Source organism: Onychomys torridus, chromosome 10, assembly GCF_903995425.1.
Source record: "Onychomys torridus chromosome 10, mOncTor1.1, whole genome shotgun sequence".
In the NCBI taxonomy this organism is placed as follows: Eukaryota; Metazoa; Chordata; class Mammalia; order Rodentia; family Cricetidae; genus Onychomys; species Onychomys torridus.
Genome location: NC_050452.1, coordinates 9,078,013 through 9,098,638, shown reverse-complemented (window position 1 = coordinate 9,098,638; position 20,626 = coordinate 9,078,013). Strand labels below are relative to the sequence as shown.

At 40.0% G+C, this 20,626-nt stretch overlaps 1 protein-coding gene across 1 annotated transcript in view; it reads right to left on the bottom strand.

The window, feature by feature from the left end:
* The window catches only part of Ehbp1 (EH domain binding protein 1), a 286,967-nt gene that overhangs the window by 228,358 nt on the left and 37,983 nt on the right, over window positions 1-20,626 (bottom strand). The window contains exons 4-5 of the mRNA XM_036201513.1: window positions 18,564-18,659; window positions 445-498 (exon numbers count right to left, since the gene is read on the bottom strand). Coding sequence (XP_036057406.1) covers window positions 445-498; window positions 18,564-18,659 — 150 coding nt within the window. The remainder of the gene's footprint in view (window positions 1-444; window positions 499-18,563; window positions 18,660-20,626) is intronic.

The window sequence follows — 20,626 nt, the reverse complement described above, 5'->3', positions numbered from 1 at the left end:
CCAGCCTTGGCTGACTGCCCAAGGGAGGCCTGACGCCCTATGGATAGAGGGGAGGGATGTAGCGGGGAGGAGGTGAACGGGAGGGAAGGGGAACTGTGGTTGGCATGCAAAATGAAAAAGAATTTTTAAATAAAATGTAAAAAAAAAAAAAAAAAAGATAAGTAAATGACTTTGCCCTCAGGTCCCAAACAGAATACAGATAGTGTGTGTGTGTGTGTGTGTGTGTGTGTGTGTGTGTGTGTGTGTGTGTATAGTTTGTCATTAAAGACTTTTACAGTTCTATCATAAGTATTTTATAATCAATTATTATTGATAAGAACTTCTAAAACCTACAAATTCCCTAGGAAGTTTTCATAAAGTAACAGTTCTCCCATCATCAAACTGCTCATGTACTTTAATAACATAGTGAAGTAAAAGAGCATTGAGTATGTGTCATTAACTTACATTCTCAATGACAAATGTCCACTCTTTGTCTTCAAATTCTTCTGCATGAGGATCCTGCAACAAAAGCAAATTATGAGAAGTAAAAAAAACACTTGTCTTTAGTTCAATTAATACAATCAAGAAAATACAAATAAGCTTGTTTGTAGTTTTGCTAACTTCTTAAAAGGAAGGAGAACAATAACCTTTTTAAAGAAAACTATCTGAGTAACTTCTCTAAAAAAAATCATTATTTTATATTAAGAAATTCTTTTCCTTTTGTTGACACATCTCTTCCAGCACCACATCTACGACAAGACACAGACACATGATCACAGGCAGACAACTCTGTGAGTCAACTAGTATTTCGTTGACATACCAAATGTTCACAGAAAGTTCTTCTCTTACCTTTACAACTCTTGTATTTGAAACTAAACGCCTCCCTGAAGCCAGTGTTCTGATACAGAGATTATGTGAGGCCCTGGAATTTCCAAGTATTCCGAGGGATTTCATAATCAGACAAGAGAGCCAATCAGCATGAGCTGTTGACAATCCTCTTCCCACTTCTGTCAAGAGAAGAGCTGAGGAGTCCAGGGTTGAGGGAGCCTGCTAACCCAGAACAATACTGTCTGTTCAGGTGACAAATACTGACTGAGGCTACAGAAGCAGGCGAGGGGTTCATGCATACTTGTTCGCGCATTTAAAGACACAGACCATACTCTACTATGAGTAAGTGTATAATAAATTAAATAAAAGACCGAACTGGAGATCAGAAAACAACACATTTCCTCTTGCAAAAATGAAGAGGAAAGTTTCACAAGAGACAAAATATCCAAATTCAGCAGAACTATATGATATCTACTAATTAGAAGTAAAGGCAATAGAGTATAAGACACAGAGAACGAGGGAGAGCATTCACCATCCTCTGCTTCCTGACAGCGGATGTTCCTGCCACAGGCCTTCCCCACCACGATGCACTTCTCCTTCAAGTTGGGATGTTAAGGTAGATTATCATAGCAAAAGGGAAGTAATTAAGACATGGGGCAAGAAAAATAGCAATATTGTAACTTTTAAGTTCTAAATTCTTCATATAGGAATTGGCATTCTTTCAAATCCATTTCAAAGTAATCAAAAATTTTACAAAGAAAAAATAATTCAATAACTTTATAAAGAGAAAGAAAATAGTGGGCTCATAATGCATTTATATTCAATGTATTCAAATTCAAGTCTACGTGTAAGGGGTAGGGTAGGTGTGGAGATAGCCATAGTTTGAGGCTATTTCAGTAGAGCAGACTAAAATAGGCACACCCACATAGAGATGGACTCTGGTATCTCTGTACAGGGTCTCAGGCTCCACCTGCTCCTCACAGAAAAGCATCTTATTCTTAAGCAGCCCCACTTTATTATCAAAATCTTCTGTTGCTATGGTGTAGTGGGCAGTTGTTCCAGCTTTGACCTGGAAGTAGTACCCCTATTGAGGTTTCTGGTAACTGCCACACCTACCTACGACCTGCCCCTAGGGCAGGCCAAGACAGAAGCCCTTAAGACCCAAGATCCAGATGTGCCAGCTCTCTTGGTCCCTTGTGCTCCTAGGTGCTGGATGGTAGACTGAGAAGAGTTCTTATACCACTGGACTGCACCTCACCTCTTCTGGATCCTGTAACCAATCCCTTTACCCCAAAATAAACCTCCTTTTTAACTATGTGGAGTTGCCTTAATAAATCCCCCATTATCTGGCACTCATGTGGGGCAAACTCCAAACTCCGCCCTCAGCCTCCTCTGTGGCTGCTGTGGCACACTTTCCACATTTCCCTGTTTTCTTCCTTGCCTCTTTTAAAATTCCTGCCCCTCCTGGGGACCAAGCGCTTACCTGTTCAGCTCATAACCACTTGGTGGCTAAAGCAGACATTGCCCCCAGCTGGCTCCCCAAGGGTATCTGCTCCTGCAGCTGCAGAGGCACTGAGAGGGTCTTGGAGTCACAGCTGCCAGCCATCATCCTTGCTGCCTGGAGCTCTCTATACACTGAGCTCAGGCCACTCAAGCCATGAAAGCCAAGCCAGGCCCTGAAGCTCCAGGAAGTCACAGGAAGATCTGCCACCTTGCTGCTGCATCTCACAGCTCCTCCACACATGCACACAGGACACTCTGTTCCCACCTGCAGCTGCCACCAACCAAAGCCTTCAGCTGGTGTACAATGACACCTGCTAACCAAAAAACACTACTACACCCCCCCCAAAAAAAAACCATCACGAGGACAGTAGGATAAGCAAGCCAGTGTTTTACTTCAGGTAAGAGTACTTAATAATTTTACACCCTGAAACAGACTAACAAATTTTGAGTAATTCTTACAATATGGCTGAAAAATTACTTCACAAGAATTTACAAACTTTTTTGCCTGTACGATAAATGGCATTTTCCTGGAAAGATATGACCTTCCTAAGGCCTATGTGGCCTGTACCATTTTGGCATTTACCATAATTCACACAGCATTCAAATACTGGTTTAATAATAATAACAAAGATGAGTCATTATTGGAACTGATACAGACTTTAAAAGATAGCAATGAAGGCTTACACAAAAGATTCTTTCTCTGGAATCTGCTAACCATGATTTAATCTGCTAACACAAGATAGTAATAAAGATTTACAAAACAGGCTTCTTGGTTTGGAAACTGTTAACTTAATACAAGAACTTCATTCCATTAATAATAAATGTATAACCAGATTTGATTTTATTGATAGTAAATATGAATACTTAGTGGATAGAACAATAACTCACCAGGGTGAAGTTGTCACTATTCAGACACTTTATAAGGAAGAAAGATTATCATTAACTGATAAAATAAGGTCCATGGAATCATATGTTTCAGAAGAACATAAAAAGTTGCATGATTCCATGAGAAATCTGGAATCCCTTGCAATAGAGGAAGTTTACTCCCTAGACCCTAGGTGCTCATTTGCAAGCCCTGGAAATAACTCTCAGTAAACGTGACAAGGGACCTAATAAGTAGAGGGCAAGAACGTACAGGTCATAACATCTCCAGATGGCTCTCATGCAATGGCTTATCCTGTCATTATCCAGGAGAGGCCAGCTGACAGACACCCTAAACCTTACATTGCAACTGATTTCGATGAGAGACTTTTTAAATTTTGAAGGAAGCAATAGTCACATATAGAATACACTCAACATATGTAAGACAAATGTTAAATTCATGATCTACCTCACATAGAAATCATTCCAGATGACTAGAATCAATTAATTTCAGCTGTTCTAGAATATAGCTAGCAGTTACAATGAAAAAGATGGTTGAGAGAAAAGGCAAGAAATATAGAGCAACAAAGTAAACTCAGAGGTTTTGAGATCTCCCAAGATCAAATTCTTGGTGAGGGACATGATAGGAATGTACAAGCCACTTATGATGAGCATACAATATCCCTATGCCATACAGCAGCTCTAAATGCTTGGGGAAAAAATTTCAGAACTAGGAAAACTAACTGAGGTATACACAAAGATATTTAAAGGACTGCAAGAACCTTTCATTGATTTTTTTAAAGGCTGATCACAGCTATAACGAAAGCTGTGTCAGATAAAGAATTAAGACAAGTATTAACTGAGTCCTTGGCATTCAATAATGCTAATACAGAATGCAAAAGAATACTTATGCCATTAAAGGTGAGATCAGCTCCTTTGGAAGAATAAATTCAGTATACTAACAGTGTTGAGTCTCTTAACTATAGTAATGAGGCTTCGATAGGAGAGGCAATTCCCAGAGATGGAAGAAGGCCCCATGGTGCCAAATGTTTTAAATGTGGTATACCAAGTCATATAAGTAAAAACTGTACATGGGGAGCTCCTACATGTAAAAATTCTTATAGAAATAACCCAAACAGGAGACCCCAATCTTCTGGATTATGTGGAAGATGTGGCAAAGGTCGATATCGGACCAATGAGTGCAGATCAATAATAGATATACAAGGGACCACTTTACCAACAGGAAACACCTCAGGGGGCCTCTTACAGGCCCCAAAATCAAATGTGGTCCAAACACTTCCAGCCACTGTGGAGGAAATTCCTCTCCAGGACAATTAAATAAACCAATGCCTAATGTAAAGAATGATACTGTACTAGATAATAAAATAGCTCTGATAGATTAATAAAAAAAATCCAAAGAAAACAATAAAATGAATATTCTGGCAGACTTCCATAAATGTTCTGGATGGCCTGGTAGACACAGGTGTGGATGTGACTATAAGTACACCAAAATCATGGCATCCAAGTTGGCCTTTTCAAGAGGTAGATGTCCAATTTCTAGGGATTAGAACCCTATCTCAGATAAAACAGAGTTTGAGATGGGTTAAATGCATAGGTCCAGAAGGACAGCAAGGAAGGCTGAAGCCATATGTAGCAAATGTAGCAGTGAATCTTTGAGGCCAAGCTCTATTACAGTAGAATACCCAGATTAAAATTCCTACACTCTAAGAAAAGGAATACAGACCAATGCATGTTTCTAAGAATAATATCATAACATGCTATAAAAAAGTGTCACCAACTATTCAAGCTGTATATAAGCAGAACCCAACTGCTGTTGAACTCTCAGAAGTACCAACTGCCTTACCTTTAAAATGGCTAACTAATAAACCTGTCTGGGTTGGACAATGGTCTTTGACAAAAGAGAAGCTACAAGCTTTAGAACAGCTGGTTCAAGAGCAGTTAAATGCTCAACACATTGAAGAATCTACCAGCCCTTGGAATTCTCCTGTATTTGTTATTTGAAAAAGTTTGGTAATTGGAAAATGCTGACAGATCTGAGAACTATTAATAAAGTAATTCAGCCCATGGGCTCCCTACAGAATGGGATGCCCTTGCCCACTCTGCTACTCAAAGAATGGCCTATAATAGTTATTGACTTTAAAAAGTTTCTTTACCATACCCTTATAAGAAAATGATACAGAAAAATTTGCCTTTAGAGTGCCTAATTGTAACAATTCCCAGGCAGCCAAGAGATTATCAATGGGAGGTCCTCCCACAGGGAATGTTAAACAGCCCTACCCTGTGCCAATATTTTGTGCAAAAATCATTGGAGATAATTCATGTGAAGTTTCCACAATCCATAATTTATCATTATCTGGATGATATCTTATTAGCTGATCCAAAGTTAGGCACATCAGAAAGCATGTTTAAAGAAATTAAAAAAAAAAAAAAAAAGTTTTGCCTCACTGGGGACTGCAAATTGCTCCTAAAAAATACAAAGAAGAGATTCTATTAATTACTTAGGACATAAGATAGAGCGACAAAAAATTAGATCCCAAAAAGTACAACTAAGGAGAGGTTGATTGCAGATACTTAAAATGATCTTCAAAAATTGTTAGGAAGCATTTCCAACTTACTGGGTATCTTGGGAATACCCAAAGATAGACTACAAAATTTGACTAGTATTCTAAAAGGAGACAAAGAATTAAATAGTCCAAGAGAATTATCATCAGAAGCTGAAAAGGAATTGGCTCTAGTAGAAAAGACAATTCAAGAAGCACATGTGGATCATGTGAGTCCAGAACTTAAATGCATTCTGATCAAACTCCCTTCCAGACATTCCCCTACAGGTATTTTGATGCAGAAGGAAGATATTACATTGGAATGGATATTTCTACCACATAAACCAAGTAAGAAGTTAAAAGATCTCTGATTTGATTCAAAAAGAAAAATCAAGACTGCCAGTTGACAGGAATGAACCCAGCAGAAATTGTAGTACATTTAACTAATGAGGAAATTTCCTAACTATAGAAAGAGAACAAATACTGGCAGAGAGCCTGCAGTAACTTTTTGGTAGAGATTAGTAACTGTTATCCCAAAAGTAAGAGAACAGAATTCATAAAGATGACTGAATGGGTCCTTCCTCACACTGTATGACAAAAGCCAATTTCTGGAGTCCTCACATTCTATACTGATGCAAATAAATCAGAGAAAGCAGGATACAAATCAGGAGACTTAAATAAAGTGATTCAAAATTCATACAACTCTGTACAAAAAGCAGAACTGTATGCCATTTTTATGGTACTGATGGACTTCACAGAACGCCTCAATATAGTCACTGACTCTCAATATGCAGAGTGAGTTGTTTTATAGATTGAAACTGCTGAATTTATTCCTAATAATACAGAATTAACTTCATTATTCATACAATTGCAGGAAATCATCAGAAATAGAGAATATCCTATATATTGATATTGATCACTTACTAATAGGTAACGTGCTAGAAGCCTCAGAATCTCATAAGAAACACCATGTAAATAGCAAAGGTTTGAAGAAGGATTTCTCCATCACTTGGCAACAAGCCAAGGATACTGTTTTATATATATATCCTACTTGTTCCTTCTATAACCAAACTACATTACCTACAAGGAGCAATCCAAAAGGTATACAAAAAAAAATAAAATTTGGCTTGAATGTGTTTCCTTTCACAGAATTTGAAAGATTAAAGTATGTACACCATACCATTGACACCTGTTCAGGTTTTCAGTGTGCAACTCCTATGAGTTCTGAAAAGGCTGATTCTGTGATTACACACCTATTAGAAGTTATGGCCATCATGGGAGTACCTGTACAAGTTAGACAGACAATGACCCAGCATATGTCTCCAATAAAATGAGACAGTTTTTTTGCTTATTATAATATAAAGTATGTTACAGGTATACCACACAATCCCACAGGCCAAGCAGTCATAGAAAGATCCAATCAAACTTTAAAGGATATGCTGAATAAACAGCAACAGGTAACAATGCCTCCTAGAAATAGATTGTACAATACTTAATTAACCTTGAATTTTCTCAATGCTGATGAGAAAGGAACAACAGCTATGGAGAGACACTGGATGACAGACAGACAAAACTTCTGAGCTAAATCAACCGGTTTATTTCAAAGATGTGTTGACCTCAGAATGGAAACCAGGATATGTCCTATGATCGGGAAGGGGTTTTGCTTTTGTTTCTGCAGGAGAAGAAAGCTATGGATACCAACAAAATTAATAAAAATTTGATTCAAACAGAAGAAACCCCTTGATGAGGAAAAATAAAAGTTCATCTACCAATGTGACATCTCTACAAGTAGTAAGAAAAATTTAACAAACAAGGGTTGGGGCAGGGTTCTGTTTTTCTCTTTACAGGATAATAGAAATACCCATCTTCCAGAAATCATAAGGTCTTGGATATCCAGACATATACAGTAGAAAGAATTTATTGGTACCAATCTACACCAGGTAATATCTCACTGCCTACCATCTATATCTCTTTAATTCTAGAAAAGTTGTGGTTCCGACTCAATTATATACCAAGCTGGTTTGGGGTTGGAATTTGCCCACTCCTCCTTTAAACCTAAGCATATTGCTAAAAGAAAAGGCTGAGAGATTCTGTCTCATATCAGAAGAGCCATCTGGTGTGGGACAAAAGAAAATCAATAAAAAGGGACCATTATCTTCAAGATTTTAATTCTCTCCATGCTTATTCATGATTTCTCAGGACCTTTCCATGTCATGCTATCTTTAAATCCAAACTTCCCATTTTGATATCAATAATGTTCAAGATTTTCACAGTAAAAAATAAGTTTTTCCAATAGCAATCTCTGAAGACTCCAGAAGGAAGAAGGAGCCCCACAAAACAACTCTACCCAATCCAGAATGATGCCATGGTACTCTTCATCATACCACACTTCTAGCCAGATTCTCAGACAACCTTACCCATTACTCTGAGACTGGATGCAGGATCTACAGTTACTCCAACTGAGATTTAACTATCTGAGCTTTCTTACAGAACCCAACAGAGATACCGTCGCCCCCTGAACAGCAGGAAGCAATTCTAAGAAAATGACACTCCTTTTTTCCCAAAGGTTTCATGTTTCTGAGGATTATGGATAATGGTTATAGGGTTGGGGGTAGAAGAAAACACTGGACTCGGTATTCCCCTTAAGAAAAGAAAAAGTGGAAAGGATAGGTATAGGATATTAAGGTAGATTATTATATGTACTAGTAAACTAACTTAGTAAAATATCAGCCTTGGATAAATTGCACTGTTATGGATTCTTGTATACTGATACAAATGTAAACTATTTTTATATTATTTTTTAAAGATTTATTTATTGTTTGTTTGCTTGCTTGTTTATTGTATATACAGTATCGTCTGCATGTGTCCCTGCAGGCCAGAAGAGGGCACCAGATCTCGATACAAGTGGTTGTGAGCCACCATGTGGTTCCTGGGAATTGAACTCAGGACCTTTGGAAGAGCAGTCGGTGCCCTTAACCACTGAGCCATCTCTCCAGCCCTATTTTTATATTCTTATTCAAGATAATTTGTATATTGATAAAAATACAGAACCATATTGTTGTAATGTACATATATTTCTACTCTTATTTAAAATGTTTTGTATATTGATACAAATGTAAAATTATATTTATCATACTGTCTTATGTTCTACCTCTGTTTAGGATATTTGGTATATTGATACATATTTAGGATTATTGTCATATTGCATATTGCACTATGCATTCTTATCCCTGCTTTAGCTATTTTGTGTATTGTCACAATTTTGAGGTCATTGTCCTTTTACTGTGCATTCGCTTACTGACTGTTTACCCTGTTTACGTGAAGCCTTATCCTTAGATTATCTAGGGAGATAAGACTTACAGATTTATAGTCACCCATGCTTGTCATCTCTATAGTTATGTCAGTTAGGTTCTCCAGACTTACAGAAACCTATGCCAGATGGGTAGGTAGTCTTCAAACACTTCATAGACCTGGAGAATATGGCATTTAAATGTTTTGATAACTTAGAATTCTGTTGATGTAACACAATTGCTCCTGGCAGCACTGATGTGATGCTATGAGAATGTTGGACTTCTGAGACATTTCCATTTGGAAGTTTGTCTTCACCTTGGCACAAAACGGCCTACTGAGCAAAGGACTGCCCTTGCCTCGACTCCTGACAGTAACATGGTCTGACAGATATTTTGGGCCTGTAGCCAATTTGAATGCACCAACAATGCTGAGAAACTATAGGTGACTGTCCAGGCTGCCAAGTGTCTGTCTACTCTTGCAAGACTCCCAAAAGTTGCTTGCGTCCTTCTCCCATTTCTCAGGTATTATTATACTTCTTCTCCGGTCTTTGATGGGATTGAAGACTAACAGTTATAGTTACAATCTTCTTGTATCTTAGTTAGAACATATTAAGTATTAGATTTAGGTTCTTTAGGAAGGACACCTTTTGGAATGATCTTTGCAATGTGCCATTTACCTATGCTCCAGAAATCTCTGGATTTTGGTATGTGTCTCTTGTTTGATATTGTTTGTGTTGGTTGTAGTTCAATCTTGTCTAGGTCATTATCCCTTATTCCTCCTGGACAATATTTGATAATCATTCCTATTGTATATAGTTTTGTATTAGGTTAGGACTTCCTTATTTTGACAAAAGAGGGAAATGTAGTGGGTAGCTGTTCCAGTTTTGACCTAGAAGTAGCACCCCTATTGAGGCTTCTAGTAACTGCCACACCTACCTATGACCTGCCCCTGGGGCAGGGCCGAGATGGGAGCCCTTAAGACCCGAGATCCGAGGGCTGGAGAGATGGCTCAGAGGTTACGAGCACTGGCTGCTCTTCCAGAGGTCCTGAGTTCAATTCCCAGCAACCACATGGTGGCTCACAACCATCTGTAATGAGACCTGGTGCCCTCTTCTGGCCTGCAGTCATACATGCTGTATACATAATAAATAAATAAATATTTTTAAAAAGAGAGTGAGGTACAGGTAGATGTGGTCTCCACCTGCCTGATTCAGCAAGACCCGAGATCCAGATGTGCCGGCTTTCTTGGTTCCTTGTGCTACTGGATGCTGGATGGTAGAGCAAGCAGAGTTCTCCAGAGAACACTGCTGGACTGCACCTCACCTCTCCAGATCCTGTAACCAACCCCTTTACCAGCTGTAAGTTACCCCAAAATAAACCTCCTTTTTAACTATGGAGTTGCCTTAATAAATCCCCCATAATACTATGGTCACAACTGAGTTTCCATTCTGGCTATCTCAAGGTAAGAGTGGCTTCAACGGTCTCTCAATTCATTTACCTTTCACTCACAGATTAATTTTCAGGCCACACTCGGACCATGTTAGCATGACCTACATGTCCTTTAGTCCTTTACAACACATGTGATAAATCCTAGACTTCATACAGTCCTAGTGGCACAGGTGTCCTCAGGAGACTGAGATAGGAGAGTCACAATTTCAGACCTGCCTGGGTCACCGAATGAGTTCACTACTGGCCTGGGTAACTCTGTCTCAAATAAAAAATGCAAATAGAAAGGGCTAGAGATACAGCTCAATGATAGAACACTTGCTCAACATGTGTAAGACTCTACTATCAATCCAACATACCTTGAAAACAATTCCAAACTTCTTAGTTTGCATGTAATGGCATGGTGGTGTGCTCAGAACATGGTGGTGTGTGGTCAGCACAGCTGCTTCCATGAGTACATTCATATTGGTAAGACAAACCCCACCACAGAGTGTCCTTGGTGTGGGTGGCAAACGGAGAGAAAACAAGACTGGGTAGAAGAAAAATGAAAGCTGAAAATTCTACTTGCTATTTTTTCCCATTTGGGCCTGCCCATGAACTAGGTTATGAAAGAAAGGGCTATAGAGACTGGGAGAGCTTTTTGTAATTGATTTAGGACACAAACAGAACCCCTCAGAGGTAATAACACGACACAATGCTGAGGACAGCCATCATTCCAGCCTCCAGCCTGTTTGTTTGCACCTTTGCTGTTTTTGTTTTTAGAAATGCAGCAAGCACAGTTAGTACCAGCAACACAGAGATAGTTACTGAGCACTCACTGTGTCCCAGTTAATGTGCAACTTCTGAGACAGGCCCTGTTTTTACCACCATTAACTGAGCAGGAGGCTGCAGCAGTTACATGTTAAAGCTCTATTAGAGCTCCAGAGCCAGGACTTTATCCACTGCTGACTCAGTGTCACCATTGAGCTGCAGCCTCAGGAACACTGGACAAAGGAATTCAGGAATAAATGCCACATAAACTGACAAGTATTTAACAGTGTCTTGTACAGTGATATACTTCACTATTTAAAGCAAATAAGACATCTGTAAGACACAGATGACGCAGTAGATCTAAGACAGTTTTTAAGGAGTAATTTCACTGGGGCAAAGAAATAACCTGATAGGAAATTCCATCACATGATGTGAAAGCAACAACAACATCCATTTCTCAGGCACTTTAAAATGGGTGTCTACAGAATTATTTTATTATGGACCAGACAAAACATTTGTAATTAATTAAGCCTTCTTTAGTTATTTCTAACTGTTGTCAACTTTCTTACTTCTGCACTAATAATATAAAGAGCCATTTCCCTTCTGAAAATCTGAACGGTCTTTAAATTTTTTACTAGCCATATTTATTCTCAATTTAGTTACATTTTCAAAAACAGGCATGTAATATAAAGAAATCAACTTTTGGTTAAATACAGAGGTGAAACACACTGATAACTTTCTTAAAAAGTATTTCCCAGGGAGATGGCTCAGCAGCTAAGAGCACTAGTTGCTATTCCAAGGGACCCAAGTTCAAATCCCAGCTGCCAATAAGGCAGCTCAGAACCATCTGTAGCTTAACATCCAGAGGACCCAGCACCCTCTTCTGTCCTTAGCACCAGCCATGCACACAGTGCAGACATACATTCAGGCAAACATAGATAGATAGATAGATAGATAGATAGATAGATAGATAGATAGATAGATAGGCAGACAGACAGACAGACAGACAGATAGATAGATAGATAGATAGATAGATAGATAGATAGATAGATAGATTTTTTTATTAGGGGTTCTGGAGTGATTTCCCAATAGTTAAGAGAACTGACTGTTGCTCTTCCAGAGGACCTCAGCACCCACATGGTACCTCAGACCATCTGGAATGCCAGTGCCAGGGGATTCATGCCATCCACAGGCAGCATACACATGGTACACAAGAGATGTAGACAAAATACCCATACACACAAAAATAAATATCTTTACAAAATAAATAACTCAAAAAGCACTTCTCTGTGAGTTTGCTTGTGTTGAATGTCACAGAGCCAGAGAAGTCCTTTCCTATTTACAATTTCAAAATTAAATCAACAGTGAAACTTGAAAGAAGGGGAAAGTATGAGGACCATACTTTTTTGCTTGAATATTTAAGTGCTGTTCAAAAACAAGATCCAAAATTTACCATGAAAGAAGTCGCTTCATTTTGTTTGTTTTTCTATCTGAATTCTGGGTGATGTGGAAGATGAAGATCCACTAAAAATACTCATCTAAATATTGGAAAAGGTCACAAGGTTGCCCCAATAATATAATGGAGTAGACAAGTTTGATACTGCAGACTAGGAAGGAGGAGGTTGGGGCATCTTCCCTACATCTTAGTTCCTAATCTTGCAAGCAACAAATTTTAACAGCTACTTTCAACTCAGACTCCTACTGTCAGCTCCCCAAACAGATGGCTATGAGCTGTTCCAACTCCATTCCCTGTTCTCTGCCATTAAAAATAAATACAAAACACTGTATAACTTTGTCTATTCATTTGTTTTACCATATGAGCAGACTAAATCAAGAAATTTATTTGATGAGATTGCTTAAAAGTCTTCTTCAAGCATATCAGAGATCTTGCTGTTATAGTAAATATTCATAACCCACTATTGCAGAGGTAGTACAGCATAGACTGGTGGTCTTCAACCTTCCTAATGCTGAGATCCTTTAATACAGTTCTTCATGTTGTGAGGACCCCAACCATAAAATTATTTCATTGCTACTTCATAACTGTAATTTTGCTACTATTGTGAATCATAACATTACTGATGTGCAGGATATCTGATATGCGACTCCTAAGGTGGTCACGACCCACAGGTGAGAACCACTCTGGTCTAGAGGAAAGAACAGGGTCAACTCAAGGTATTTGGGGACATTATCTGTTGGAGACCACTAGGTTTCCTAGTGACTGTACCCAGCAGGACTGCATAAGAGGTTGACTGGACCACAGGTCTGGGCACCAGGTGACTGTAACTAGCAAGGGGGAGGTCCTTTGTTCCACCCCTTGGCATTGTTATAAGTAGACCTTTGAAATAAAGTTCTGGGCCAGTGGATAAGGATCCAGGCCCATCCGAGTCTATCCTGTGTTTTCTCTGTTTCTCTCCTCTCTGTTTCTAAGTCTCTTATCCCTCATTCCTTAAGAGTATCTGGGGTAAATAAGTATGGGGGTAGGTCCCCCACAGATGGCACCAGAACAAAGACAAAGAAAAGGTAAAAAAGAAAAAAATAACCCTAGGGCTTGGCAAAAGGATTGAAGGGGGCATTGCAAGTGTAGGCATGTTGATAAGGAATTGAAAATGAAGGCAATGATATTTTATTCTTGGGTGTATAGGGTAGGCAGTGAAATGCTATAGCATTTCTCTCTATATAGGATCTCTCTCTCTCTCTCTCTCTCTCTCTCTCTCTCTCTCTCTCTCTCTCTCCTATCTATAAAAATTAAGGAAGGTAGAATGTAGTAATATAGTGCGGGAAGGAATTTAGAGTTAGGTAGTCCTATACAATGATAAGAAATAAGTATATTTGCTAAGGTAGTCCTATAGAGTTTCCTTAAGAGGAAATAAATCTTTAGGTTTGCTATGTTAGATATATTTGCTAAGGTAGTATAAGAAGTAAATAAGAAACATCCATGTTAGTTGTAAATAAAATAACAAGTAATAGATCTACAGAATGTAGTAAGACTTAGGTAAGGTTTATAAAGTAGACCTATAAAATGTCAGTTTAAGTAAGTTTCCTAAACAATGTAGGTTGAAACAGGTCATAGATTTAGTCAGAAAAATGTAGGTTTAGACTATATAGGCTTTAGGTCTAAGGATATGAAGAGTAGGTTTTGTCAAGCAGGGAAAATAATATCCACAGCAGACTTGGCAGTTCCAGAAACCACCAATAATAGCAAAAAGCAGCTCCAGAGACTAGGAGCTCCTGAAAGGAGCAGCTTCTCAGACAGCAGACGCCAAGAGCCTGCAAGAGCAGAGCCGGCACCAGCAGCGAAGGTCTGCAGGCTTTCGGCCAGGGTGAGAAACGGACACTCTAAGCCATGAGAAAGGCAAACAGCTGTGGGCAGCAGCTCAGAAAGCCCAGCAGTGATGGCACGCTGTGGGAAAGTGAACAGTGAGCAGAGCAGTGGTGAGCAGCGGAGACAGCAGAGTCCAGACTGCCCCAGAGGCCGAGAGCAGAATGGTGTCAGTGCCGGCAGGCAGCTGAACCGTGCTGGAAAGCAGGAAGCTGTGGAGGTGAGAACCCTACTTAACTACAGGCTGAAGAGCTAGCCTGAGGCTCTGTGGGAACTGCTGAGACTGACTGCAGCCTGAGCTCCAGGGGCAGGATGTGACTGCAATCCTGGAGCTCCCTGGGGCTCCGGAAGGAGGATTCTGCAGACCAGTTGGCTGAGCACTTGGATGTCACACTGGTCAGGTGATTGGACTTTCCTCCCAAATCCAGGGAGTTTCAGCTCAAGGCGGCTGAAGGAGCCTTGAGCCCATGTGGCTGTGAGGTGAAGCTCTCCCGCTGGTCTGGTCTGGGAGTGGCTGGTTACAGAAGGCTACAGACTGAAGGCACGGCAGTAGATGAAGCAGAGGTTTCAGAGAGACTTGCTTGAACTGCAAAGTCTTGGTTATGGGACTTCTCGTATTCGGAGATGTCCCTTCAGTCGTTCCGATTCTGAGAGCTGTACAAAGACTTAAGGGCAGCCGACAAGCCGGGCCCTGACCATGAACCTCAGAGGAACGTTTAGGAATGGTACCAGAACTCTTTTTGAACTTTTGAACTTAAGAAATGAAATGGACAGTAATGATTTCATTACAATGGGACAGTCTGAATATACTTACGCATACAGGCTCTATCAATGGTGATGATGGAACTGTTTATGTAAAAATGGGACTGCTTATATAGAAATTTAGGTTTTCTAACTAGGCTCAAGATTTAATTTAAAATATAAAGAAAAGGGAGAGTTAATATTCCTCAGTATATTTAATTAAAAAATATTTTCTTGTTACTTGAGTGAAATAATGTTATGTTTTATATAGTTCTATTAACAAATTGTTCTTGAATGCAGGTTGTAGGTTGAGAGTAGGAACGATAATTTTGCCTAGTTCTGTTTATGTTAGAATTGTTGTGTTAAGTTTGAAGCAGTTGCATCAAGAGTATTTTTCTTTTAAAATATAAAGAAGAGGGACCTGTTTCCTAGTGGCTGTACGCAGCAGGACTGCAGAAGAGGTTGACTGGACCACTGGGCACCAGGGGACTGTAACTAGCAAGGGGGAGGTCCTTTGCTCCACCCTTGGCATTGTTATAAGTAGACCTTTGGACTAAAGTTCTGGCCTGGTGGATAAGGATCCAGGCCCACCTGCTTCTATCCTGTGTTTTCTGTTTCTCTCCCCTCTATTTCTAGCTAAGCCTCTTATCCCTCACTCCTCATGAGTATCTAGGGTAAATAAGTATGGGGGCTGGTCCCCCATAATTATGCTCCCCACTGGTCTTAGCGCCCTTATCAGTAAAATGGAAATGTTGATAGAACCTTGGAGCTATGTTGAGAATTAAATGAACTGATGATGTAGGCAGAGACTCCAGAAGTATTGCTCTTAACTAATATGCTTAGGTTATCATTCCAGCAGGAGAATTATGGGAAAGAAGGGCTTCTTCGAAGCCTCTGAGGACAGCCAGCAGAAGGGCAATAGACTGGCAATTCTGACTGTTCTGGGGGAAAGAGAAAGAGAAAAGCAGCCACTGCTTTGTCTCTTATTTTTCCCTAAGCAAATTGAGGAGATGATGGTGTCACCACCAACAATGTATGTGTGTGTGACATACATGACAAGCACAGTGAAGTTGTGTGTGTGTGTGTGTGTGTGTGTGTGTGTGTGTGTGTGATCAGCAACTAGGAGGCAGAGTTAATCTGCCTACATTTCTTTGACTTCCAGGCCAGCTAGGGCTACACACACACACACACACACACACACACACACACACACACACACACATAGTCTTTCCTCCAAGTTGTTCCTCTCAGCTATCTGTCACAGCTACAAGAGCAGTCTGACTCACAAAGGAAGAACCCACATGCTTGGCCACAAAATCAACAGCAGTTTTAACTGGCTTCACAGTCTGAGCTCTACTTCAATTTCACTCTTATTTACTTGTCCTAAAGCATTTAGTGGATACCTCCTCCTTCCAATCTATAAAAACAACTTCAACATGAATCATTCAGAGAAGTAATGGTGTGTGTGTGTGTGTGTGTGTGTGTGTGTGTGTGTGTGTGTGATTTCTAAATATCGAACCTAGGGAGTCGAGCATTGTAAACAAGTTCTCTGTTCCTAAGCTGTGTCCCCACACCCTTTTTCTTAGCCCCCAATTCCATCCTCACACACCCCTCTTTCACTATCCCGCCTTCCCCATGCCCTCGGCCATTTTTGAGATGGGTCCCAGGGTTGGGGATTTAGCTCAGTGGTAGAGCGCTCGCCTAGCAAGCGCAAGGCCCTGGGTTTGATCCCCAACTCAAAAAAAAAAAAGAGAGAGAGATGGGTCCCACTTAGCTCAAGGCTGGCCTCAATACATAGTAGAAAATGTCTTTGAACTCCTGGAAGCACTGGAATTATAGGCATGCTATACCATGCCAAGCTCTTCACTCTATTTTGAGACAGGGTCTTAATTTACCCAGGTTGGCCTTGAACTCACTCTGCAGCTTGGACAGGCCTTGAAATTGTGATCTTCTCTGTCAAGTCCCTTGGGTACCTAGAACTATAGGCCTGTCAGGTTTGGCAAGCATTGGTTTTCTGATTCCACCACTTTCCAAAAGACTCATTAGAGGCCACAATTTGCCCCCACTGTTTCTTGAGAGCAGGAAAATTGGTTAGTAATTGGTGCTTAATTATCGTATGTATTGAATATTTTATGACATTTAAAAAAAATAAGACAAATTTCAAGAAAAATCAGTGTTAATAAAATATGTTAAGTAGTGGGCTTGGTGGCACATGACTTTACCCTCAGCAGCAGAGTTCAGCAGATTTTTAAGGATTTGAGGCCAGCAAAAGTAAGTTCCAGGTCAATCAGGGCTACCTGTCACAGTATATAAATACATGTATACATACATATATATTTGCATAATGTGTGTGGATATGTATATTTACTAACTATTACAATTGATCTTGACCAAAAGGCCAAGAAGCAATTGACCAGCTATTAATTTTAAATATATCATGTTGTGGAATATTAGTTTAAGATGTGTTACATTTGTGTATGCTGTGGAACATTTATTTAATAATGCAAAGATGTCTTACGTTCTTTTTATGTTGCATTTGTTTAACTCTGTGAAGCTGTGTTATTATGCCTGCCTAAAATACCTGATGGTCTAATAAAGAGCTGAATGGCCAATAGCCAGGCAGGAGAGGGATAGACCAGGCAGCAAGAATAAACAGGAGAAAAAGGGAGGAAGGAGGAGCAAGAGAAGGAGAAGAGAATGCCAGAGGCCAGCCACCCAGCCACCCAGTCAGACATGGAGTAAGAAGGGGAAAAAGACATAAAGAATAAAGAAAGGTTAAAAAGTCCAGAGGCCAAAGTTAGATGGGATAATTTACGTTAAGAAAAGCTGTCTAGAAACAAGCCAAGCTAAGGCTTAGCATTCATAAATAAGAAAATGTCTCTGTGTGTTTATTTGGGTGCTCAAAGAGTAAAACAATAAAAAAAAAATCAATAACTACCGTATCATGTTATACAACCATCAATATTCACTGAGCACAGATTTTAAAGCAAATTGTTAGCAAACAAAGCCAATAAAATGAGGAGCAGAATAAAGCTTTCACAAACCTCAGCTTTGCAGAGGAAAGGCATTTTAAAGATTCCTGTGAGTAGGATACAGGAAAAAGTGGACCTGTGGGCCTTTATAGATCTTGAAATTCTGGGATGCCTTTACCATATACAAACTTCTTCCTTGGAAATGATGCAATTGGGTAAGCAGATGAAACACAAATGCATACAAGAATAGTGCTGTATACAGAAGCACATACAGATGCAACTTAAAGACTTAGATTATATAAGAAGAACTTACCTTAAAAAGTGTCACAGTGATTTCAATGTTTTCAGGAACAGGCCAAACAACAACACCACGGTATGGATTTTTTATTCCAGGTTGCCAGCTGTGAGCCTACCGGAATAAAAATTAAAGCTTCAATTATGAAGTGTGAAAAATGCATTGCTAACAATCTACAAAAGTATATTAACTTTAGTTATCCACTAGTCAAATCACTAGTCAAAATAAAAGCAAACATGAAAAGTAAACAAAACAAAACTGTTTAGGCATTAAGCTTGGGCCAGAACAGCTCAAACAAATGAAAGCTATAATCTATAGGCAAACCTCATATCCCCCCACACACAAGTAGATGTGCCACAAGCATGACAGAGAAGTAAGGTATCTCAAATTCATTACAGCTACTATTTCTGATTATAGAAAACTTGAACAAAGAGCAATATTTAAGATTACTTTTGTGACTGAGAAGTTTAAGGCAAATTTATTCCTTAAAAGGAAAATCTCAAGTCTCAAGAAATGGCTTAGTGGTTAACAGCACAGCTGTTTTTCCAGAGGACTAAGGTTCAATTCCCAAAACCTACATAGTGGCTCACAACCATCTGTAACTCCGGCTCCAGGGGACCCAGCACCCTCTTCAACACCCGCTTCTGACCTCCACAGGCACCAGGACTCAAGTGGTAATGACATACATGCAGACAGAACACCCATATGCATAAATTTGAAAAAAAGGAAATTTAAGAAAAATCTAGCAGGGTACAGCCAAGCAAGGATCAGTGGCCTGAGAAACTCAGGAGGCCAGGGGATCCAGAAAAAGGAGAAAGATGGAGGTGGACAGAAAGGAGGAGAGGGAGAAGGGAGGGAGGGAGGGAAGGAGGGACCAACCATATACTTTGTATTTAAGTTCATTTCCCCTAAACTGCAATGTTTCCTATTTAGGGCAAGTGAAAGAGAACAGTAGCTTTTCCCATTTCTAATTTTTCTGATTTGGGAGATATGTTATGTATAAACCTTGATTACCAAAATTCCCCAAATTTTAAAGTTCATCACCAGTGCTCCCTCGTGCATTAACCAAAGTCTAGCTGAAGAGAGAGGTCATGCCAGGACAGGGCTAGTGAGTTTTCATCTTTACATGCTGCCAAACTGTGGATGTGTTGGAAGAAGATAATAAAAGATCTGATTATGTTAAACTCATTGCACATGAATAAGAAACTTCCTATAGGTAGAGACTATTCATCCACCCACTCTCCAGGTCACTGAGCTGATACCATTTGCCATGCACTGATCTGGGCTACAGAGTTGTGAAAAATTACCGGCCTTGATGGAGTTTATGGGATGCAGTAAGAGATGCACCAATTGTTCTGATTACCTAAGCAGTACATTACGTGGAGCGTGAATGTCATGGGAAGAAATAAAGCAGAGAACAAGGACTTGGGGTCCGAAGAACATAGTTATTCTTCAGGGCAGAAGGAGGTGGCTTTGTGGAAGTAGTGACATTGGAGGGAAGGATGAAGAAATCAGATACACCAATACATGAAGGAAGCTGTCTAAGGGCTGGGGACAACAGCTGGCACTGAGGCACATCCAGGTTTATAACAAGGGACATGACTGGTGCAGAGGGGCCAAGGAGGAGGAGATGACACCACAGATGGTGGTGGCCCAGCCAGGCAAGGTCCTAGCAGGCCTCTGAACAGAACTCATTGTCACTCTGCATGAGACAGGAAGCCACTGGAAGGTTTAAACAAAGCATGATCTAAGCTGCGTTTAAGGCAACTCTTCTAGCTAATGTGCCCACAACTGGCTTCGTAGCAGAGGAAGCAGCTGAGAACAATTATGGGCCACTGCAATAACGAGGAGAGCTGAGGGCCACTTGACCAGCCACGGCAGGAACGTGGCACAGAGCAGCCACATTCTGGTACACTGTTTTCTTTCACAGATAGTCAATGAGATCTGATGTTTTGTGTGTGAGAGAATGAAAGCAGCTAGAGCTGATGGTAAAGCTGTTTTGCCCTTGAGGAACTAGAGGAAAAAAACTGCTGTTAATGTATACGAGGCAAGGCCAAGTTCAGGAGCTCAGTTGTCTATTA